Source organism: Microcaecilia unicolor, chromosome 14, assembly GCF_901765095.1.
Source record: "Microcaecilia unicolor chromosome 14, aMicUni1.1, whole genome shotgun sequence".
Lineage (NCBI taxonomy): Eukaryota > Metazoa > Chordata > Amphibia > Gymnophiona > Siphonopidae > Microcaecilia > Microcaecilia unicolor.
In genome coordinates, this window is record NC_044044.1 from 3,964,416 (window position 1) to 3,989,805 (window position 25,390).

A 25,390-nucleotide genomic window follows, 5' to 3' on the forward strand; every position below is an offset into this window, starting at 1 on the left:
AAAAGCACCTTGTAAAACAAGAAGCATGAGACAAAAAGCTTTTAAAAATAACACAATTCTTCATAGGAAGCCAATACAATTCTTGTATATAATTAGTGACACTATCAAATTTTCTAGTTAAAAAAATAAATTAAAGAGCTGTTTTCTGGCTAAAAGGGCACTGAGCCCTATACAAAGAATTACAATAGTCCAATTGATATTGAGCCAACATTTGTACTAAATAAAAGAACATTAGATAATGACAAGCCTGGTTAAAATATGGATTCCACAAGATGGCACTTGAGTTCAAAAAGAGCTGATGACCCTCTGGAGCTGATTGATTGAAGCTTCCAACTTTAATGCTACTAAAGGAACCATCTGGTAGCAGGACTAAGTTTACAATATCATAGTAAACTGGTACATTTCCTTTGTCATCAAAGTAGATCTCACGTCCATCAGGAGTTTTGAATTGAACCTTTTTAATGTACTGGTTAAGCTACAAATGGAAAGAAATGGTTATAAATTGTATCTGAAACTAGAGTTGATGGTCCACAGTTGGTATTAATGTATTTGTTTTATTTGGATTTAGCGCATGCCTTTTCCATAGAATTTCATATTAAAGCATAGTAGTATTTGCCTGTTCCTAGAGGACTTACAATCACAGGGCTTGAGTTACTAAAGTATGCTACCATATTATCGTGTGTGAACATATATTATTTGCCACTCTCCTATTTTATGAAAAGAAATCTATGTACTACTGACCGATACTCTGTCCCACGCTCTCCAGTAAACCTCTTTCCTTTGTCTTCCTTTTTTTTTAGATTGTTGTGCTGGAAAAGGAGAGCTCCACAAGAAATAGGGGAGAGGTGAAAAAGTAAATTCACCGGGCACTAGAGATAGGGATCTGAAGACCTCCAGCTATAACTCTGCAGACTCAGGCCACCCACAAATGAACTAAACTATACTAATGAGGTTAATGTGTGAAGTGCCTGTATACAAATACTAGAAGCTTAAAAAATAAGATGGGAGAGTTAGCGTATATAGCATCAAAGGATGAGGTAGATATATAATAGACATCTCAGAGACTTGGTAGAAGAAGGACAAGCTGTTTCTCCTTTGCTTCTCCCCTGTCCCTCTTCTAGTTTTCAATCTGCCGACTGCCCACTCCTTGTCACATGTTCTTGCCTCTCTTAACCCATTTTCATCTGCTGCAGACCCTTGGCCTGATTTTCTCTTGAAACGCCTTTTCACCACCTTCTGTCCATTCTCTCCTCCTCCTCCTACCTCCTGGAAACATGCTTTGGTCTTCCCCCTGCTAAAAAAGCCCACTCTAGACCTTCCCCTTCCTTTGAGCTTCTGCCCCATTTCCAACCTTTCTTTCTTTTTCAAAGCCCTAGAAAACCTAGTGCACAGTCAAATGGTTAATCATATCAAGCAATGTAACATCCTACAAACCACAGCATTGAAACACTCCTCCTAACATGGTATGATCTTATTTGTTCTTCATTAGACCAGCACACTCCAATTATTCTTCTCTCCTTTGATCTCTCATATGCATTTGACCTTGTTGACCATACTCTCCTTCTTCAATTACTGCCCTCAATATGCATTTCTGGCACTGTCCTTGATTGGTTTACTAGTTATCTCTCTAACCATTCTTATCAACTCTCCTGTCACCAGTCCTCCACTCCTTTGTTCCCTCTTCATTCTGGTTTACCTTAGGGTTCTATATTGTCACCAACTTTGATCAATGTCTCCCTTACACTGCTTCTCACTGTTATTCAGGGTAATTCTTGCACTCCATTCTGCTATATTAATGATATTGAAATTTTGTGTAAGCTCACAGACCCCACCTCTATTCAGCATCTTAACACCTGCTTATCTCAATCATCCACTTGGTTAGCAAACAACCTTTTTGTTCCTCAATGTAACTAAATGTGAAGCTATCTTCTTTCCATGTACTGGGCATGATCTGCTCTCTTTGCCCCTCCTCAACGACTCTCCCCTTCCACCTAGGGACTCAGTCAGAATCCTGGGTGTCACTTTTCATTCTGTTCTTATATTACTACTTATCATTTCTATAGCGCTACAAGGCATACGCAGCGCTGTACACCATACACAAAAACACAGTCCCTGCTCAAAGAGCTTACAATCTAGTTTATATTCAAACCTCAGACCAACTCTGTTCTCTGTTCTGCTTTATTTTCCCTTTCCTTCCTGCTGGTCTTCGCTCCCTCATTCTTTAACTTATTATCTCACATCTTGACTACTATAATTCCCTTTGCGCTGGCCTTTCCCTCTCTTCTCTCAAATGGCTCCAACTAGTATAATCAGCAGCTATTAAGTTATTACCCAATGCTCACCGTTTTGACCACATCATTCTTCTGATCACTGGCTTCCTGTCTATGCTCGCATTATTTTCAAAACCCTGCTTCTTGTCTAGAAATCCAGACCTCCTTTCCTACCTCAATAATCTCCTTGTTCCCTATGCCCCTCTTTGTTCAGCTGATAGCAGCCTCTTGACATTACCCTCTCCTACTTAGCTTTGAATGTCCAGTACCTATCACTCAGCATTCCTTATAATGGTCCCAAGCTCTGGATTAACCTTCCACTATTTATTAGGAGTCAATCCTCCATTCCCACTTTTTAAGTAAACCCCCAACTCTCATCTTTTTTTCCCCTTTTCTTCCTAACACAACTTGACTGTAGTCTTTGATTTTTCTTAACTGCCTTTCTCTTTTCATATCAATTAAACCTTCCATGGTTTTGTATTGTTCTTTTCTTTCTTCTTCTGTTACCACTTCATCATTGTTATTTTTACCATTGTATAAACCTTTTAGATGCCCATGTGTAGGCCTAGCTTTGGTATATCAAGAGCTCAAAAATAAATAAATAAACTTCAGATTGAGTGAGTTATCATCTCAAAACTTATTTGGCAAAAGACTTGGAAACATACATAATAAAATATTACAGAAAAAAAGCCATCTAATATAACACAAGTCAGTGAAACATAACAAAAACACAAATCACCACATAAGGTCTATCAACTGCCTAGGTCACTGTTTAACCTGTACCAACAGGTGCTGCTTCAATGGTTTCTTAAACAATCCTGAGTTATTCTCAGGCTTATTTTCGAAAGAGAAGGGCGCCCATCTTTCAACACAAATCGGGAGATGGGCGTCCTTCTCTCAGGGTCACCCAAATCATCATAATCGAAAGCCGATTTTGAGCGTCCCCAAATGTTTCCCGTTGTGGGGACGACCAAAGTTCCCGGGGGCATGTCAGAGGCGTAGTGAAGGTGGGACTGGGGTGTGCCTAACAGATGGATGTCCTCAAGTGATAATGGAAAAAAGAAGGGCGTCCCTGACGAGCACTTGGGCGACTTTACTTGGTCCATTTTTTGTTACAACCAAGCCTCAAAAAGGTGCCCGATCTGACCAGATGACCACTGGAGGGAATCAGGGATGACCTCCCCTGACTCCCCCAGTGATGACTAACCCCCTCCCACCCTGAAAAAAACAACTTTAAAAACTTTTTTTGCCAGCCTCAAATATCATACTCAGGTCCATTGCAGCAGTATGCAGGTCCCTGTGGAGGGAGGTGTGTGTGTGTCAGCGGAGGCATAGCGAAGGCATGGAGGTCCTTCTTTCAAACATTTTGGACGTCCTGAACTGCCTCCCTCCCCCCCTCCCCCACATGGACAGCCAAATTTCAAGGGAGCAGAGCAGAGTGGAGTGGAGTGGCCTAGTGGTTAGAGCACTGGTGTTGCAATCCAGAGGTGGCCAGTTCAAAACCCACTGCTGCTACTTGTGATCCAAAATCCAAATAAATAAAGGGGATGTCAGAGGCATAGCAAAGGCATGGATGTCCTTCTTACAGAAGCATCCACAATGTGGAAGTCCTCAACTGCTCATCACAGGGATGGAGGCATAGCTAAGGTGCCTAACCCTTGGACATCTTTCACCCATACTAAAAAAAAAAAAGACATCCCTGACAAGCACTTGGACATTTTCACCTGGACTTGTGTTGTTTAAAGGTTGTAGACAGCTATTATACACGCAGCTTATCTGCGTGTATGAAGCCGTCTTTGGCATGTGCAGAGCAGCCATGCATAACGCTTGGCTGCTCTGCACTGGCTTCTCCTCCTTAGGAATGAAATTGTGTGCAAATGAGCTAACAGCGAGCATGCATGCCCATTCCTTTCCGAATAGCTAAGGGATCGGTAAGGGAAGGGCTTTTTCCATTCAGTTAGTGCATCAGTTAGTCCCCCCCTAGGGTGCCCAGTTGGTGTCCTGGCATGTCAGGGGGACCAGTGCACTACAAATTCTGGGTCCTCCCACGACCAAATGAGTTGGATTTGGTCGTTTTTGAGATGGGCATCCTCGGTTTCCATTATGGCCGAAAACCAGGGATGACCATCTCTGAGGTCGATCATCTCAACATTTATGTCGACCATTTCTACGGTCACCTAAATGTTGAGATGTGAGTATCCTCGACCGCATTATCGAAACAAAAGATGACCGCCCATCTTGTTTTGATAATATGGGTTTCCCCGCCCCTTCGCGGGGACGTCCTGAGAAGACGCCCTCAGGAAAACTTGGGCGCCCCATTCGAATATGCCCCTCCACATGTCCTGAGAATTCTAGGTAACTTATTCCACTCTGTTGGTCCTCAATCTTCCCCCTTGCCTTTCCCCCTTCTTCCCAGGTGACAATATTCCACTTCCTCAGTAAGTTGGTGGTACTTTATAACATATATTTGGTCACACATACAACACATATTTATATTTATACCTGCTCCAAAATTAATGTCATTGCACACATGAGTGTTTTAGCCACAATTTCTTCAGGGTGTGTGCTGGTATTTTATATAGACAATAGGAGACTAGGAGGCTCATTTTTGAAAAAGAAAAACCTTTAAAAAATGGCATAAAGCAGCATTTGGACATTCTGCTTGCCAAAACATTCAAATCCCTATTTTTGAAACACATTTTCTAAATTTTTTTTTAATGTTGTTCATCCACAGTGCACTTGAATTACAAGGGGGCGTGTCAGAGGGCAAGATGTGATCATTCCTAATACTTAGGAATTTACCTTTGTCTGCCATAATGGAATAAGACAAAAATGTCCTTAACTAGATTTAAGATGTTTTGAGATAGACCTGTTTTAATAACAACTAACCAACTAACTAACTAACTAACTAACTAACTAACAAAAAAGTGCCCTAAATGATCATACGACCACTGGAGGAATAAAGAAATAAGGGGTCTATTACTAAAACTTAGCTCACGTTATCTGCAGCAGGGCCCATTTTATTCCTATGGGCCATGCTGCAGATAACTCAAGCTAAGCTTTATTTATTTATTGCATTTGTATCCCACATCTCCACCCCAACTGTGCCCTTGGACTAACCCAGCACTAACCAGATAGTGATGTATCAGTCACAGTGTATATTCAGGGGTACCACCTGAGTAAGTGCCACTGAATATGGATGGTCAGCCAACTTAACAGACTTTAAGCATGCAGAATATTCTCCTGCTTGGTTCAACCCTGCTTAATATCTATCCAATTATATTGTTAGAAAGAATCAGTTAGGAGACTTTACCTGCCATGGCTGGAATTCCAATTTCAGATCCCCCACATGCTGGAACTTGTTTCTGTACATGTTGTGCAAAGCATGAGCCAGGACATAAATTGAGTTGTAGAGATTATAAGTGAAATGAAAATTATCCACATCAAACTGCAAATGGGAAAGGTTAGACAGTTTCTCCTGCCCTGTGCAATTGGATAAATTGGACAGTGGGTCACAGTTGAATGCCTCCTTCCAGAGTGGCTGTAGGAAGGAGGGTTCTGGGAATGTGGATGGATGAATACCATGGAGGAAATCTTTGAACCCTGGAATCTCTCCATTAGCAATGGTGAATGCTAGAGATCCATTCAATTGTTTTTCAATTGCAATCCTATTTAAGTAATTAAAGTTTGCAAGAGAAGATAAGGCAATAGAGAGGAACCACATTTTAACTTTATTCTTGTGAAAAAATAGGTAGAAAAAAGCTGATACCAAGAAGCTGACAGAACTGTAGATAATAACCACATTGGCCAATGATTTAGAGATATTGTCAAGAGTCACCCAAAGTTTTGTAATTGGTAGCACTTCACGGAAAAAGAGCAAGGGTATTGTTTCCACAAAAGCTACGCAGTTGCCACTCATGATAATTTCCCTCTTCAGTTCTTCACTTTCTCTCTGATCGCTTTCATCATCCGAAGTGATAATCCCCACCCAGTTCCATCTGAAGAAATTTAGGAGCTGAATCAAACCCTGATTCTGAGAATAACCATTAAGGACGGTATGATAGAAGAATGGGAACTCGATTCGGCCGTTTAAGCGTTGATTCATCACTCCATAAGTGATCTGCAATTAAAAACAAAATAAAAACAAAGGAGTTGGCCCCCCCCCCCCCCATTTTCACACTTTAGCTCTTATCTCTACCAGATTGTATACTGCACAAAACTTTCAGTTGAAGCAAGTAGGGATATTAATGAACTGATCACACAACATAATATACAGGCTCCAAAGTGGAAGATAAAACTTTTGATTTGCTTTAGGTTTGTGATAGTTAAGTACCTCACACTTGATTTATATATTTCTAATATAAAAGTGATCATTTTTTTTGTCTTAATATTTTTATTAATTTAAAATAGAATAACGGAGGTCAATTCAGTGTAACATTGTAACAGCATACAAATTGCAAAAATCAGGAAAGGGACAGAAGAGAGAAAGAGTGGAGAGGAAGAAAAGAAAAACACTTCTCATCAAGCATTTCTAAAGTAGGACAATAACAAAGACCACTTCTCCTTATAAGCGACATGACTTTTTAGCTAGAAAGGAATCATATTTATAAGTCTGAAATACCAAATTCTACCATTCTTGATATGTGACTTGACCTAGGGTCTTCCAATGCCCAAAAACTACTCGAGGTTAAAGTGAGCAAAGTATTAACAAGTAAGCATTCATTATGGCTTAACAAAGAGCGAAAACATTGGTCTCTGAGCAACATATATTTATACAGCATAGGACCAGTGATCTTTTTCACTAAGACTTTGAGCAGTTCACTTTCTTGTAGATAAAAGGGTCCTATGTCTTTCAACTAACTCCCTGGTTTTGTCATGATTGAATTACTGCAACTTATTGTATCAGGGCCTTAGACTCTCATAGGCTTGAAGCCTTCAGTTAATACAAGACACCTCTGTAAAACTGATTCTTTTGAGAGGAAAACATTGACTTCCAATATCCTAGCATATACAATGTAAAGTTATGTATTTATTATCACAGTTTCTAGACTGAGCGGAAAGTACTAGGTGGTTTACAAACCAACAATCAAAATAATATAACAGACAAGATAAAAATAAAATCAAGGTATCCTGACTAAACATAGGTTTTTAACAAGGCAGGTGAGCTTGCCACAAATTATTTAAAAGCTTTTTGAAATAAAAATTCATCAAGCAATTTCCATAATCATAAATATTCTTTCATACTAGAAAGAATATTTTCCACTAGAGTTACTCTAGTGGGAGTGAGTTCTATAATCAAATCCCCTTTACATAGAACATCAGAGTCCAATATTCCTCAAATTGAACATGATGAAAGAAGGGTACTTAAGACTTCTATTCAAGTATACCTCTATTTCTTTTTAGCTTGTTGATCCTTCACCTACCTAAAAGATCTCTCTTCTTATCTCAGCACAGCCCTCTTGTCATTCTTTCTCACTCAAATGTTTGTATTAAACATTCCTGTTTAGAATAGTTTGCCTGCTAATCTTCATTTAGAAACCTCATTTAAAAAAATTCAAACCAGCCCTGAAAGATTTATCACGTTCTTCATTCATTTCCTGTGTACCACCCTGAAATAAAGTCAGTTCTTAACCTGTCTGCAGCTGAAGTAACCTGTTCCGGGGCAGAGAGAGCAGGGAACCAGCGGAGCCAACACCCCCCCCAGCGGCGTGCACCCAGGATGGACCGCCCCACCGCCCCCCTTCCTACGCCACTGCTGATTTAATCAGATTTTTTGTATTGTGACTATACAGGATGTCTTGATCATTTTTATGTTGGGTGCCATGGGCCTGCATTCAAAGAGGGCCAAATACTTTTTAAAATAACATAAAACTCCGCAAAAAGGTATTGAAAACCTATATAGCAAACTTATCAAACCATAAAAGCCCTAATCTGTCTATGGCCCTAGAGCACCAATATATCTATACTGGGAAACTAGAAGTAAATATATTGTTACAGTTTCCTGGACACTACATGAGAGCAGAATCCTGCACCTCAGTGACACATGCAAATACAAATGGCATACAGATAACAACTGACAAGGAGACCCTGCTCAAGAAAGCCAGACACCGTAAGTAATGCAGTACTCATAAAAGAGAAATGGAAATACATTTTCTCCTGTACTCTACAAAACATAAAAAATAGAAAAGATGTACATTTTCCAAAGCAGACACATCCCAATCCTTTAAAAGTATCAAATATTTTTCTTTTCTATCTTTGTTGTCTGGGCACTTTATTTCTTACTAGTAAAAAAGGCCCGTTTCCAAAACAAATGAAACGGGCGCTAGCATGTAGTTTTTTTTTTCCTCCTGTAGTTTTTCCTTTGAAGAGAAAAGCACTGTATGAAGCGGCCCTGTCTTTTCCTGGGGTGATTGAGGTCAGGGAATCCTTGAGGTGGGTTAGGGGTTGCCTTATGCCGGGGATGTTTTTTGTTGGTTGGCGGGAGAGCAGCACTGTCTGGGGCCGTCGGTTTTAATGGTATTTTTGGTCCTTGGCAAGCAGCGACGTCTTGTTTTTGGTGGTGTGGTTTGCGGAAGGGAGAGTACGCCACTCTTTCGGTTCGTTATAGGGCAGCAGCGTAGGAACGATGCAGGAGGAATGTAGGACGAATGCGCAGCGGGAAGCAGCGCGGTGTGTGCATCCTCGAGGTGGGTGACGGGTTTTTTGAGGCGGGGGATGGTTTTGCACGTCCTGGGTTGCTTGGTTCGTGAGAAGGTGAAGGGGGGGAGGTGTTCCAGTTATGTGCACATGCGTGATAATGGTTTTTTTTTGTTGCCTCCGGTTTTGTATATTGAAGGAGTTAGCGGTTTTGTATATTCAAGCAGTTTGCCAGCCAGTCTGTACCGAATCCTAGGCTCCTCGTGTTTCCCTACTCCTCCCCCCGCCTGGGTCAGTCTGTGATGCAGGCTAGGTCGGGTTTAATTTTTGCAGGTGGTGGCGCACGTTGCAGATGGCGAGGGGCACGCTGTACTCCTGTTTCCCCGGGTCCAACAACAATATTTGTGTACATACCCAGTGCTGGGATATTCTCTGTTTCCAGCGGCGTTCGTCTGCTCTCTGTGCTGCTCAGACAATGAGGCATTCTACAGCTGAATGCTCCTCCCTTCTTGTTTTTTTCTTCTGATAGGTGAGTTCTATGTCGCATTCCGTTGCCTGGTAACAGTTCTGCTTTGTTAGTGGGCAAGCCCCTTCTGATAGGTCCCTTCTGATAGGTCCGTGTTATGTCGGATGGCTTCACCACCATGAAACCATGAACCCTTTATCGTGTGCTGTGACTTCAGAATCTTTGTCCTCAGAATGTTCACAGTGCGTTTTATTATATTAGATTAGGATGGTCCCAGTCTCTTTTCCACTTTCCTTGTGCCAGTCTTTTCCCAAATTCTTCTTTTCCAGGTTTGACTTTCTATTTTTTTTCTCTTTCCTCTTGTTGTCTTCTTTTCCTTCTCTACATCTGTCTGTCACTATTATTTTTCATGCTTTTTTTCTACTTTTCTCTATATTTATTACCCATCCATTTGATTTTAACCTAATTCTCCCTTTCTCTCACCCTCTTCTTAGTCTTCTTCTTTTCACCTCTCATCTACCTACCAGATTTTCCCATCTACCTCTTATCTCCTCTCCAGTACTCCCCTTGTTCCTTTTCCAGTCTTCTATCCTCCCCGTCTTTCATCCATTCCCTAATCCTCCACTTAATCCTCTGTACTCTCCCTCTCAGCCCTCACCTACCCTCTACTACCTCTCACCAGTCCAGCTCCATCCCTGTCTCTCTTTTTCTTCCCTTGCCTACAGGCTATTCTTCTATCTCCTACCCTCTACCTCATCTCCTATTGCCTCTCTTTCATCATCATGATAACCCCATTTCTACCCTCATTCAACCTCTTCAGAGACCTCTCCCCTTCCTCTCAACCCCCCTCCCCATACTCCTATCTCTTTTCAATGCCTTTCATCACCTCTCCTATCTTCCAAGTCATTCATGTTATGCCTCAAACTTTCATCTTCTCCCCCCATTTCACACTCTCACTCATTTTCCCAATCCATCAACATACCCCTGTTCAAACCTACCAATTGCCAAGTCCTTTCTATACCCTCATAATTCCCTCTCCATTTTCCCCATCTATAATTCACTGCTCTTCCCCCTTCAAAATATTCTCCCACACAATCACCAAGTCCCATTTATCTTATACTCTGTTCCTCTGCCCCAACTCACCCTGAGTTCCAGTCATCTTATGCTGTTTCTAGGGTTTCCGGTCAGTTTGACATTTCTTCTCTGTCTATGTCCATCTATCCATCTGTGTTCCTTTCTGTCTTAACATCTCCCCTCTGGGTCCTTCTCCCTATACCACCCCCAAGTTCAACATCTGTCCTCTTTGTTCTCATATCCCCATTTCCAGCATTACCCTGTCCCTCCTTGGGTCTCTTCCTATTGCATCTCCCATCCCTGCACCAATATCTCTCTCCCCTTGTTCCTCCCCACAGTTCAGTATCTCGCTTTGTTTTTTCCTCTATCTTTGGGTTCATTGTCTCTTTCACTCTTACCCCCCCCCCCCCCCATCATCCATTCTTTATTTCTTTTCCCTTTGCTCACCCCTCCCATCTCTGCACATATTTTTCTCTCTCTCCCTCTTTTCCTCCATAGCTCCAGCATGGAGCTTCCTGACCCCTTCATCTGATTTCTCATTTCTATCCTCTCCACTCCACCCCCATCTTGTATCTCTCTCCCTTCCCACTTCTGTGATCAGACATCTCTGTCTCTCTTCCCCTTCCCCATCCTCCATTAGTGTGGTATATTTCTCTTCACCCTCCCCCTGATCTGGCCTCATATCTTTTTTCTAATCTCTTCTTTCTCTATCCCCCCTCCCCCCCGTGTGTTCCTCTAACCATTCAATGCATTGCTGGTAATATTAGACATTCAAGTAGGATAACCATTAGCCAGCTCAAGAAGTGTTCTCTGCACCATATCCTTCATATATGGGAACAGGAAGTTGCATCAGAGCAGGTGGGATACAGTAGTGAGAACACTTCTGGAGCTGGCTGGCAGTGGCCTGCATGAACATGAATATCTAAAACTATTAGCAATGTACCAGATGATTGGAGGACCACTGGGGGTATAGAGGAAGGGAATGGAAAGGAGGTTTGGGGCTGTGCCAGGGAGAGGGGAGAGGGTGGATGGAAGATGTCAAACCCAAGGAGGTTAAATGACCCACATGCCAGGTAAAATTGGTGTGGCAAAGGAGTAGCAAGCCATTTTTTATGTCACCCCGTAGCAACGCCTATGTAATTGACTTGCCAATGGTCACAAGGAGCTGCAATTGGAACTGAAGCTAATTTACCAGGCTCTTAACCCACAGCACTAACCATTAAGCTACTCCTCCACCATTAGGTGTGAGTATTTATACCAACCTTTGACCTGGTATAAATACGTACATAGACGCTCAAATACTGATTTATGCTAGTGTTCTAAAGTGGCTTCACTGCCCAATTTGCCTTTATAGAATACTTGTTTAATGTTCAATCTTTTAGTACCTAACTTTTGTTGTCCTTTCTTGAATCTACCCCTGAGTGTCAAGCTGCTGTGTTGTTAAGCTTGCTCTTAAAACATAATAATCTGATTGAGGTAAAAATAATAAACTATTTCTTGTGGTTATAATGCAGTTGATGTTTGATTTACTAATCGGTTCATTTTTAAAAAATAAAAAATAAATAAATAAAAAGTGCGGCATTTGGACATTTTGCTTGCCAAAACATTCAAATTGCTATTTTTGAAACCTATTTTCTAAACGTTTTTTTCAATGCTGTTGATCTACAGTACATTCAAATCACAAGGGGGCGTTCCTAACACTTGGATGTTTTTCTGCCACATTGGAACAAAACAAATCCACAAAAAGGCGCACTAAATGACCACCAGAGGAATAAAGGAATGACCTCCATACTCCCACAGTGGTCACAGACCCCCCCCCACCCCCCAAAATGTGAAAAAAACTCAGTACATACCAGCCGCTATGACAGCCTCAGATATTATTGCTAGTCCTGTTAGAGTAGCAAGTGGGTCCCTAAAGTAGCCTAATGGCCAGTGAAGTAGACTGTGAAGAAGGAGGCCCAAGCCCATAATTCATTCTTACACTTGTGGTGGAAAGTGTTAGACCCTAAAACCTACTAAAAATCTAATATACTACTACTATTTAACATTTCTAGAGCGCTACAAAGTGTACGCAGCGCTGTACAAACACAGAAGAAAGACATATAGGTGACACCTGCAGCCTTAGGGGCTATTGTAATGGTGTCTAGTTGGGTAAAGTAAGACTTTGGTCCGTTTTAGAGGGCTTATCATACATTATATGGGAGTAAGGGTGAGATGTATATAAGTACATAAGTACATGCCATACTGGGAAAGACCAAAGGTCCATCAAGCCCAGCATCCTGTTTCAAGCAGTGGCCAATCCAGGTCACAAAATACCTGGAAAGATCCCCAAAAAGTACAAAACATTTTATACTGCTTATCCCAGAAATAGTGGATTTTCCCCAAGTCCATTCAATAACGGTCTATGGACTTTTCCTTGAGGAAGCTGTCCAAACCTTTTTTAAACTCCGCTAAGCTAACCGCCTTTACCACATTCTCTGGCAACGAATTCCAGAGTTTAATTACACATTGAGTGACGAAACATTTTCTCTGATTCATTTTAAATGTACTACATTGTAGCTTCATCTCATGCCCCCTAGTCCTAGAATTTTTGGAAAGCGTAAACAGACACTTCACATCTACCTGTTCAACTCCACTCATTATTTTATACACCTCTATCATATCTCCCCTCAGCCACATTTTCTCCAAGCTGAAGAGCCCTAGCCACTTTAGCCTTTCCTCATAGGGAAGTTGTCCCATCCCTTTTATCATTTTCGTCGCCCTTCTCTGCACCTTTTCTAATTCCACTAAATCTTTTTTGAGATGCGGCGACCAGAATTGAACACAATATTCGAGGTGCGGTCGCACCATGGAGCGATACAAAGGCATTATAACATCCTCATTTTTGTTTTCTATTTCTTTCCTAATAATACCCAACATTCTATTTGCTTTCTTAGCCTCAGAAGCACACTGAGCAGAAGGTTTCAACGTATCATCAACGACGACACCTAGATCCCTTTCTTGGTCCGTGACTCCTAATGTGGAACCTTGCATGACGTAGCTATAATTCGGGTTCCTCTTTCCCACATGCATCACTTTGCACTTGCTCGCATTAAACGTCATCTGCTATTTAGACGCCCAGTCTCCCAGTCTCGTAAGGTCCTCTTGAAATTTTTCACAATTCTCCCGCGATTTAACGATTTTGAATAACTTTGTGTCATCAGCAAATTTAATTACCTCACTAGTTACTCCCATCTCTAGGTCATTTATAAATATGTTAAAAAGGAGCAGTCCCAGCAGAGACCCCTGGGGAACCCCACTAACTACCCTTCTCCATTGAGAATACTGACCATTTAACCCTACTCTCTGTTTTCTATCTTTTAACCAGTTTTTAATCCACAATAGAACACTACCTCCTATCCCATGACTTTCCAATTTCCTCTGGAGTCTTTCATGAGGTACTTTGTCAAACGCCTTCTGAAAATCCAGATACACCATATCAACCGGCGCACCTTTATCCACATGTTTGTTCACCCCTTCAAAGAAATGCAGTAGATTGGTGAGGCAAGATTTCCCTTCACTAAATCCATGTTGACTTTGTCTCATTATTCCATGCTTTTGAATATGCTCTGTAATTTTGTTCTTAATAATAGTCTCTACCATTTTTCCCGGCACCGACGTCAGACTCATATTTAGGACCTTTATGTGAAGTCCACTGCACCCCAACAAAAGTTTTATGCTCAATCAATGACTACTGATTGGTCCTTCCAGGACCAAAACAGGCTCGCCTTGAGACAATTAGGAACAGTTCCTTCTATTTCGCTGCCCTGCTTCATGGAATAATTTACTATTATGTATTTGCAGTGTTATTACCATCAAATAATTCAAGTGAACTATAAAAACATGGCTATTCATGCATTCCTTTGACCCATAGATTGCTAGTAATAATTGTCACTGTCTGTCTACTGGCTGACCATCCCTGAAAGTTTTCCTTAATCCAATGCTTTTAAAATTTGTTCTATTTGGTTATTGACTATTCTTTACCTTTAGTATGAATGGTTTTCTCTGTCCAATAATTATTGTACTTCATTTTCTTTTTCTATATACATTTCTAATTTACAAATTGTACACTGTCAGTATGGGTGGTATAGAAAGTCTGAATGAACTATAAACTGCAGTGCCCCCTAGGGTGCCTCACTCCTCTGTTGGGATGCTGGCTCCTCCTACATCCCAATGGTTTGCTTTTGTGTACTTCACTTGGGCATTTTTTTAAATAGATAGATGCACTGCATACAGAAATGTCTAGCAAATGTCCATTTTCAAATCAAAAAGATAAATGTTTCTCTGTTTCAAAAATGGCAATATTCACCACTTGAGTTTTGAACGTTTTAAGCAAAATGTCGAAAGTCAGATTTAAACTTCATATTGAAAATGCCCCTCTACGTTTCTCCACCCCTCTTCTGTGTCTATGGATAAAATCAAGTTGTTAAATTTCTTATTTACTGTTAATATGGAATAATTATGCCTAATCATGCCCTGATTCAGTTGATACATATAGGATGGGCAGACATTTTACATTTACATTTAATGGATTTACACCCCACAAACCTCCGGGTGCAAACTCAGTTATTTGTGGCTTACAGATAAGTAGGAAATACAATACAGTTATGGATCTATTATTATAGAGGTGCCCTGGTGCCTAAGATGAGGACATGTGATCTTTGTATGGTATCATCATATACTATGTTTTATCCTCCATACATTTCTCTTTGGCCTTCACCCTTCTCTTCTGAGGGCTCTGTACAAATTCAAAAGGATTTAGATAAAGGTAATGAATCATTGAAACAACTCACAAACTCAGCATTTTATTAAACGCAGATATCACCTGTATTAATCCAGGTTTAGAAAACAAGGACAGAGAGAAGCAGGCAAGCATGCAGAAAACACCAGAGATTATAAACCGACACTTGTTCTTACTGTACCTGTGGGTACCTGTAGACCCCTGTAAGTCTTGCTATTACATATGATGTCACTGAGGAGAGACTCCCAATGAAGCCAGCCAACTGGCCCTGCTGGTGACATCTGTATCCAGGAACAGGATCCTCTTTCCCTGTTAAGGTAATCAGAGCACTACACTGTGAAACTAGTGCAATAGTGCATGGATCATGTATATGGAAGCCAAGGGTTATGTTGGGCAATATCTCAGGATGTTGGTTTATCTCCTTGATGGCAAAATAAAAGGCCAAGAAATGCAGATAGTAATGGAGTTTCAATCTGTGAAGAAGAAAATAGTTTTTAAATATACTTAAATTATACAATGGTATGTAAAATTACCTTAGTCCTTACTTCCTACACCCTCTCCTATTCAATACTGAAATCCATCATGTGAGGAGGTAATTTAATAAAGGCTTTTAACATATAAAAACAATTTGGAACACCTTTAATAAAACTCACTGCTTACACAGACATCTGCATTCGTTGCCAGAGAATGAAGTAAAAGCAGTTAGCTTAGTGGGGTTTTTAAAAAAGATTTGGATAGCTTCCTAAAAGAAAAGTCCATAAGCCATTATTAAAATGGACTCGATGAAAATCCACTGCTTATTTCCAGGACTATCCACTAGACATTAAGGCAAAGTAGATATTAATTAAACTGGATCCTTATCTCAAACCAATCGAAACTTCAAACCATCCAGTCCAGATTTAATTTCCTTACTTAGTTATTCAAAGTTCTTTTTCGAAGCATTTAATTTACAGCATACAAGACTTTTTATCTTGAGATTGTATCATATACATTTCAAGATCATATCCAAAGATTTCCCAAGAACCTCAGTGATGCTAATCGCTACCACTTTTAGGTTAAAGCGAATTATACAACATCAAACTCTTCACTGGTACTTTTTAAATATATAAAGCCTCCTCTCATATTTTAGAAAAATATATATTAGCACCACTTATCTTTTCTTATTTCATTTATTGCACTTGTCGGACCCAGGGGATCATCTGCCCGACATGCACGTTTCGCCCAACATGGGCTGTCTCAAGGACATTCCCCTGCAATATACAAATCAAATATTAATGATATCTCCAGACTTCGGTATTAAACCTACATCCAGAAGATATTCTGCTTTAGCTATTAAAACTAAATTGACTAACCCCGTGTTTTTTTACAGCGTCAGCTCAGCAAAAGTTATCAGCCAAGATGGCGCTGGTGTTTTTTTAGATCAATTAAATATCAACTCAAAGATGATGTTTATAGCCCCGCCCCCCAAGGCGTTCCACCGGCAGCAGATAACCTATCCTGCATTACTGCCGGTGGTTGGGGGGATATCTACTCAAATCAGAGATGCTCATTCAATCTCAGCATTCAAGCCCTTCGGTGTAGCTGTTTGAAGCATAAAAATATTAAATTGCTCCCTGAAATTCAAAAGTTTTTTTTTACTGACCCTCCCTCCTCCCGATTATCTATACATTCGACAATCCTCCATCTCATGTCTTCCCATTTATGTTGTTTTTGAAGCCAATGACTTACTAGCGGGGCTTGCATATTTTGAGTTTGAATTCTTGATTTATGCTCATTCAAACGTATTCTAATAGATCTAGCACTCCTGCCAATATATTTAGACCACAGGGGCATGTAATAGCATATACAACATTACTACTCTCACAGTTAGTTTCAGACTGACTTCTCTTAGTCCTATCTCTACCTGGTACTGACCAGCTTTCCCTTACAATCGCTAACAGACACCTTTGACAGTGCCCGCAAGTAGTATGACAGCCATGAGTATTATTCAAAGCATTTCTATTTATAAATTTCTTCTTACTCAGGCGTTCTCCCAGTGTTTTGCCCTTAGTAAAAGATATAAGAGGTAAATCCTCAAAACATGGATGCAGTTGAATAATATGCCAGTGATCCTTAATAGCTTTTGCTATTTTCTGGCTAACATCAGTAAAAGGCAGAACACATGTCAAACACTCCCCTTCCATTCTGTCCATTTCTTAAGTAGAGAGGTGTGGTGGCTGTGTTAGTCCACTCTTAAAGGTTATCAATAGAAATCAAACAAAATAAAACATGGAAAAGAAAATAAGATGATACCTTTTTTATTGGACATAACTTAATACATTTCTTGATTAGCTTTCGAAGGTTCCCTTCTTTGTCAGATCGGAAAAAGCAAATGTAGTAGCAGATAGTGAAACATCCAACCATAAGGTTGTATTTCTCTGTTTATCACCCTCCTCTTACCTACCCACACCCATCTTGTCAGAATATCAATGAAATGCTTTGATGTCCCCATGCATACAGTACCTCCTACCCACCCCCTCCCTCCCACCCTGCCAGACTGTCAAAGTAATACTTGGATGTTTCACTATCTGCTACTACATTTGCTTATTTCCGATGTGACGAAGAAGGGCAACCTTCGAAAGCTAATCAAGAAATGTATTAAGTTATGTCCAATAAAAAAGATATCATCTTATTTTCTTTTCCATATTTTATTTTGTTTGATTTCTATTGATATCCATTTCTTGTAATAGGAGTGGTCTCTGAGCAAATCTTGCTCTAGTATATGCTTTCTTTATAGCAGATCTAGGGCATCCCCTTGCTAAAAATCTTTCTTTCAAATCTACTGCTTGCTTCTTAAAATCAGCAAGCGTAGAACACACCCTTCTAGCCCGCAAAAATTGGCTAATAGGACAATTATATTTCAAATGAAAAGGATGGAAGTGTCTTGTCCGCAAGGAAGGTGAGCCCTTAGGTCCCGCAAGGCCCCAAAGGACCTCAAAGGACAGCCGTGCAACCCCAAGTCTTCACCCGCGGCGACCGCCATTCACCAAGGGTTGAGCCCCCAGCTGCAGGCGGTCAATGGGACTTCTGGAACCGCGGGGTTGACGAACTGACCCAGACTGGAACCAGGAGCGAAGAGGGCAGAAGGAAAATGGAGACGTCCAATAACAGGCAAAAGGTCAGGGCAGGCAGCTAACAGCGTAGACAGAATCAGGCAAAAGGTCAAGGCAGGCGGCTAGCAGAGTAAACCAGGAACAGTCCAAAAGTCAAAACCAGTAGAGCAAGGAAACCAACTGAGCACAGGAACAAACGGAGACTGGCCTCGGGAAACAGAACCTGAAGCAATGTCCAATCTCAGGCCTGCTCCTTAAATACTGTCTGCACTCAACCGCCAAGCCCCCGTAAACATAGCCGGCCAATCAGAACCTGGTTACTGACAGAACCCTTCTGATTGGCTCTGTCCGACCTCCCAGGCGGGACTACAGCACTGGCCTCCCAATCTAACTCCTCTGAGGCGGAGCTTCGGGTTCCCGTGCCCGAAAGTGAAGGAGACGCCGGCCATCGCGCCTCGGCGCCATCTCCCGATTTATGTCGGGAAATAGCCGGCGATCACTTTCGAAAATGAGCTGGATAGTAACATAGTAGATGACGGCAGAAAAAGACCTGCACGGTCCATCCAGTCTGCCCAACAAGATAAACTCATGTGCCATTTTTTGTGTATACTTTACCTTCATTTGTACCTGTCTTTTTCAAGGCACAGACCGTATAAGTCTGCCCAGCACTATCCCCGCCCCCCAACCACCAGCCCCACCTCCCACCACCGGCTCTGGTACAGACCGTATAAGTCTGCCCAGCACTATCCCCATCTCCCAACCACCAGCCCTGCTATTTCCTCCTATTTGTTTTAAAAGTATTTCCATGTAACTTCCCCTTGTCTTTGTACTTTTGGAACGAGTAAAAAATTAATTTACTTCTACCTGTTCTACACCACTCAGGATTTTGTAGACCTCAATCATATCTCCCCTCATCCATCTCTTTTCCAAGCTGAAGAGCCCTAACCTCTTTAGCCTTTCCTCATACGAGAAGAGTTCCATCCCCTTTATCATTTTGGTCACTCTTCTTTGAACCTTTTCTAATTCCGCTATATATTTTTTGAGATGCGACGACCAGAACTGAATGCAATACTCAAGATGTGGTCACACCATGGAGTGATACAGAGGCATTATAGCATTTTCGATCTTATTCACCATCCCTTTCCTAATAATTCCTAGCATTCTTTTTGCTTTTTTGGCCGCTGCCGCACACTGAAAAGAAAGATTTCAATGTATTACCAACAATGACACCTAGGTCTTCTTTTTTGAGTGCTGAACCCCAAGGTGGACCCTAGCATCAGGAAACTGTGATTTGGATTATTCTTTCTACTGTGCATCACCTTTTATTTGTCCACATTAAATTTCATCTGCCATTTGGTTGTCCAGTCTTCCAATTTCCTAAGATCTTCCTGCAATATTTCACAGTCTGCACATGTTTTAACAACCTTGAATAATTTGTTGTTCTGATGTCCATTTTCATTTATAAATATGTTAAATAGCATCGGTCCCAGTATTGATTCATCAGCTTGTTTTGGTGAAACCTTATAATGGATGCTATTGACCTTAAAGCAGTCCAAACATTTCGTAATAAACTAAAACCATTCATAAAATGCTAACCAGTGACACCCAAATAAATCAGAAAACCACTTACCCATCACAAAGAATGGATCTACTGAAGTCTGTAAAACTTTCTAAGTCAAATATAGTAGCAGTAGACATCTGAATTAACCCACCCAAAATCAGTTCTCCTTCCTTGAAGTAGTTTTTACCAAAACGATGTATTAAGGAACAAATAGACCTCGGTGCCTGGATTTGAATATTTCTTGCCAAAACCAACATTGAGACTTCACCAAATAACCAAAACATAGGAAGCAGAATCATTTTCTCTGTCAGAAGACTTCTGTACTAGCTTCGAATTCACCTCACTTACTATTTTGTCATATCATTGCCTTAAATAGAATGGACACTACTTGTACTTGTGAGCAGAAGAAATACAGAAACTGCTTTTTAATAACTGTTAATTGACAGCTTGTGTGAAACCAGGGATTTTTCTCTTGATCCAAAAGGACATGCAAGTCAGATTGTGAAACAATTAGTTCCACACTTGGTCCCAGAGGATGGTATAATTGCAGGGTAGATGCAAACTTAGTGCACAGCTGTGATGACACATTTCATCAGATCTCATATTAATCAGATAGCAAACGTAATTATATAATATTATTTTTCATTACAGAAAATGAATGAGAGAGAACATAACTTCTGTCTGTAACCTATATTCCACTCAATTAAGTTTAACTAATGAAGGACTCTGTGACCTTGAAACTAGAGGAAGACACTCCAAGTCAGAAATTCACAACAGGTGATTGTATCATAGAGTTACCTTAGAGCAGTGTTGTTCATTGCAAGGACTGGTGGCCAATGGCAGCCCCCATTGGCTCTAAATGTGGCTCTCTGACTTTTCCACTACCAATCCTTTTATTGGCAGTGCATCCATATCTGTTGTTCTGTTTCCTACCTCCGCCATTTAGCTGTCTGTAGGTTTGAGTAACTTCCCAAAATCCTTCATAATTTTCATAAGACTCTAAAAAGTATATAATACTGGGCACTAAGAAACTCAAACTTGCTGAGAGACAGGTGATGCCAGAAGAAAATATAATAGCTGTTCCAGAAGTGAGGATTCAAACACTGAGGGGCAGAACCAGCTTGACAGGTTTAGAAGTGGAAACAGGATGGTGAAAGCTGACTAATGGTCAATGGATGGATTTGGGGATTAGGACCAGCTGGGATAGAGAAGGAGGAGACTGTGCAGAAAGAAGCTGGGGAACGGAGATAGGAAATGTGTTAGGGAGATGAGCTTAGAGAAAGAAAAAATATGTGTGTGGGGGGGGGGGGGGGGGAGGGATTAGGGCTTCAGTTTAGTTACAACAAATTATTCAGACTGTGCAATTCTGGAAACTGCACCTATGGAAAGATATAAACAGGATGGAGTCGATCCAGAGGGTGGCTACCAAACTGGTAAGCAGTCTCAGTCATAAAACATATAATGAGAGGCTCATGAACCTTAACATGTATATGCTGGAAGAGAGGCAGGGGAAATGAGATATGAAAGAAATATTTAAATACCTCAGTGGTGTTAATGTACAGGAGGTGAGCCTTTTTCAACGGAAAACTTTGGAATGAGAGGGCGTAACTACCCCTCTCAGCTGGACTGTAGTGATGTGCTCCCAGCAGTGGCGTACCAAGGGGGGGCGGTGGAGGCGGTCCACCCCGTGTGCACGCCGCTGGGGGGGTGCCGCGGCGCACACCTGCTGCGACAGTTCCCTAACTTCTCTCGTTCGCTGCAGCTCCCTCTGCCCCGGAACAGGTTACTTCCTGTTCCAGGGCAGAGGGAGCTGCAGCGAACAAGCAAAGTTAGTAAACTCTTAGCAGGCGTGCGCTGCGGCACCCCCGCCAGCGGCATGCACCCGGGGGGGGCTCTTTCGCGAGGGGTGTCTTTCACCGGGGGGGGGGGGGGGGTCCGCGCTGCATTGGGGGGGGGCGCTGTACCCGGGGGGCGGGGCGCCGCCCCGGGTGTCTGCCCCCCTAGGAACGCCACTGGCTCCCAGATACCTGTTGTTGTAGTCATGGCGAATATCCAGGAAACATACCATTACAGCAGAGGGGGTAGAACAAATAAACTAACCTCGTCCTTTACTCTCAAAGAATAAAAGAGGAAAAGAAGATAAAATTTAGGTTTTGTTCCTGACATGGAAGAACCAAACCTTCAGATTTGCAAATTATCTTTTTCTTTATTTAATACAAATGCAAGCAAATTTTCATTCAAATAATCTCAAATTCAAAGTTAATGTGTGGCTTAATAGAACTGTATTAACATATTCAACATTTAAATGTGGAACTACATTTATACCCTTTACTTTTTAGATTTCTTTCAACAGCATCACTAGGAGTGGCCTAGTGGTTAGGGTGGTGGACTTTGGTCCTGAGGAACTGAGTTGGATTCCCACTTCAGGCACAGGCAGCTCCTTGTGATTCTGGGCAAGTCACTTAACCCTCCATTGCCCTGTGTAAGCCGCATTGAGCCTGCCATGAGTGGGAAAGTGCGGGGTACAAATGTAACAAAAAAAAAGGGCAGAAGGAACCCTTTCAGATGAGTATTTAAATTGTTTTTTATCAAAATCAGATGTTTGCTGTTATTCTCCTCAAGTCAGGCACTCGACACATGTTCGGACCAGTCCCTTACATCCCTCACACAACACACTGGAAGCCATCTTGAAGAAAGTTAGAATTTATTTGGCCGCAGCCAAGAACTTTTGCATTACAATTCAAACAACATTACAACATAGTTAATAGTTCTAACAACATATTACAACCTGTTAGAACACGGCTACACAGCTTTCTCTCTCATAATTGTCTAGCTTGACCCTAGGTTGCCGTCTGAGCAGCCTGGGCATCCCCTGTGCCATTTCAAGCAACCATTGAGTCCTGGTGCATCCCGTTTAAGGATACCCTCCTATATTACTAACCCGGCATCTTGGCCCCTGGGCCGTGTAAGCCCAGAGACACGCTGTGTCCACAATTTTCTTTTTACCCGACTGCCAACATGCAGCCCCAACTTTTGCTTATGCTTATAACTTTCAAAGAAGTCTTTCTGACCCTGTTATTAACACTTCAGTTAGTACTGTCACTGCTATGTTGCTATGTATCCCCTGGCGTCATTGTGTAAACATTGCCTCTTAACGCCACTGACCACGTCAACAACACCTCGTTTGTCGTGGTCCCCCACTCTCCTCTGTTCCTGACTGCGGCCAGCCCCTAACATGATAGCCTCAATATAATCCTGCAAATTGAAGTTGAATATATCTAACCCTATCCAGCTTATAATCGAAATAGTAAAACGCCTATATTGTGACCCAAATCGGGAGATAGACGTTTATCTCACAAAAACGAATAAAGCGGTATAATTGAAAGCCGAATTTGGACGTTTTCAACTGCACTCCGTCGCAGATGCGGACAAAGTTGATGGGGGCGTGTCGAAGGCGTGGTGAAGGCAGAACTGGGGCGTGGTTATCGGCTGATCAGAGATAGGCGCCTTTCGCCGATAATGGAAAAAAAATATGCGTTTTTAGCGAGAATTTAGGGCACTTTTCCTGGACCCTGTTTTTCCATGAATAGGGCCCCAAAAAGTGCCCTAAATGACTAGATGACCACTGGAGGGAGTTGGGGATGACCTCCCCTGACTCCCCCAGTGGTCACAAACCCCCTCCCACCACAAAAATATGCCGTTTCACAACTTTTTATGTTCACCCTCAAATGTCATACCCACCTCCCTGGCAGCAGTATGCAGGTCACTGGAGCAGTTATTAGGGGGTGCAGTGGACTTCAGGCAGGTGGACCCAGGCCCATCCCCCCCCACCTGTTACACTTGTTCTGGTAAAAACGCTACAAAGAGTGTCACTTCTAGGACTGAATATGTGCTCACGCCCTTCCTGAGCAGATGCTGTCAGCGCCTTGGACATTACCGTGCCCAGCGTACTACTCTCTACTGCTTGCCAGCTCTGGCGGGGACAACAAGTGCTGCCTCGTAATCCTGTATTGCATTTCTCATGACATGTAGGAATGCTGAGTGCTGGCTGTGCGCTGAGGTTAGTGTGGTGCTGACTTGAGACTTACCACCTGCGGGTGTCTGCGGCGCCTGCTCCACCTGGGGTGGGGGGGGGGCTGCGTCAGTGACTGTGCCTGTACCGGTGACTGCATCTGCTGTTGCTGGGACAACCCTGCCCCTTGTAGCTGTGACGCCCCTGCCACCCCAGCTTCCGTATCTGCACCGGCATGGCTCGCAACTGTTGGGTGACCGTGGACACACCATGTTGTTCGATTTGCTTCCGAAGTTCGACCATCAACGCATCCAAATCTGTTGTCGATTGTCCATGCGATGTCTCTGTTTGTAGCGCCGTTCCTGCACGGCCGCGACGCGGCAGTGGCGCTGCGCTGCTCGCATCTCTCTTTTGACCCGATTGTTCTGGGGTCGCATTTTTCTTCTTCCGTCCCGCTGTGTTCTTGGCCACCTTCACTGCCGCCCCCTGCTTCTTTGTACGCTGCGAAGGCATCTGTGCTCTGCAAAGACTATATGAAAGTTAACAACATATTTATTTCTCTTATATCCAAACTTTTTTTTGAACATGTTCTGCCTATAGTCAGGCTTGAATCTGGCTGCTATACCTTCTAACTAACTTCATTTTGTAATACCCTGCTACCCTCTGATGTCTATACTGGCACCTTGCATCCTGCACTTAATAAATCCCTGACTCTGATCATTTACAGCACCACGCTACCATCTAGTGTCCAGTGTGGCACACTACCTGATCATGAATCTATTGTTTATTTAACTATTTATTACATTAGTATTCCACGCTTTCCCACTAAAAGCAGGTTCAATGCGGCTTAGCTAGTAATAGGTAACACAGAATTTTGTTAAGTAAAGTAGGAAATTAAATATAACCTAGTAATAGTAACCTAGCAAGCACATGTTCCGTCGAACGTGGGTATGCACTACCCGTGGGAGGAGAAAAGAAATAAAAGTTAAATATCACTAGAACAGCTTCAAAAATATTGTAGCTGGAAGAAACTGCAATTATAAACTATGTTGGTTGTGCTAATTTTTCTCCACTGTTCACAGATGTTCAGATTTTTTATTTTATAGTGCCCTCCTATGCCTCGTAGCGACGTAGGCCGCAGAGCGCCTGCCCTTCTGGGCTCTCTAGATGCTCTGAATTTGCGCCCTATCCCATGCATCTTCACGGCTATTGGCGAGCCCCACTGCCTGCAACTTGTGGTGCCATTGTAACCCGACGCCGCCGTAGCCTTCCATGTTTGTCACCTTAACAGCGGTGTAAAACGTTCCTATCCCTCTGACTTGCGCTTCCGCAGCGCACTCATCAGTGTTCGGTCACTTTCGGGAACGCGCGGTAACATCGTTCGGTTCCCAGCTCAGCAGTATCTCCGTTCACCTTCCGGGAACGCCTAGCTACCTTGTTCACGCCCTCCTTAACGTTATCACCGCTCTGCGCTCTTAATGTACCCCGTCGGTGTGTAG

General features: G+C 42.2%; 1 protein-coding gene across 1 annotated transcript in view; it reads right to left on the reverse strand.

Annotated features, from left to right (window-relative positions):
• Nucleotides 1-24,404, reverse strand: part of LOC115458165 (vomeronasal type-2 receptor 26-like) — a 44,177-nt gene extending 19,773 nt beyond the window's left edge. The window contains exons 1-4 of the mRNA XM_030188022.1: nt 24,040-24,404; nt 15,408-15,699; nt 5,584-6,390; nt 248-475 (exon numbers count right to left, since the gene is read on the reverse strand). Of these exons, the coding sequence (XP_030043882.1) occupies nt 248-475; nt 5,584-6,390; nt 15,408-15,699; nt 24,040-24,404 (1,692 nt within the window). The remainder of the gene's footprint in view (nt 1-247; nt 476-5,583; nt 6,391-15,407; nt 15,700-24,039) is intronic.
• Nucleotides 24,405-25,390: the final 986 nt, after the last annotated feature.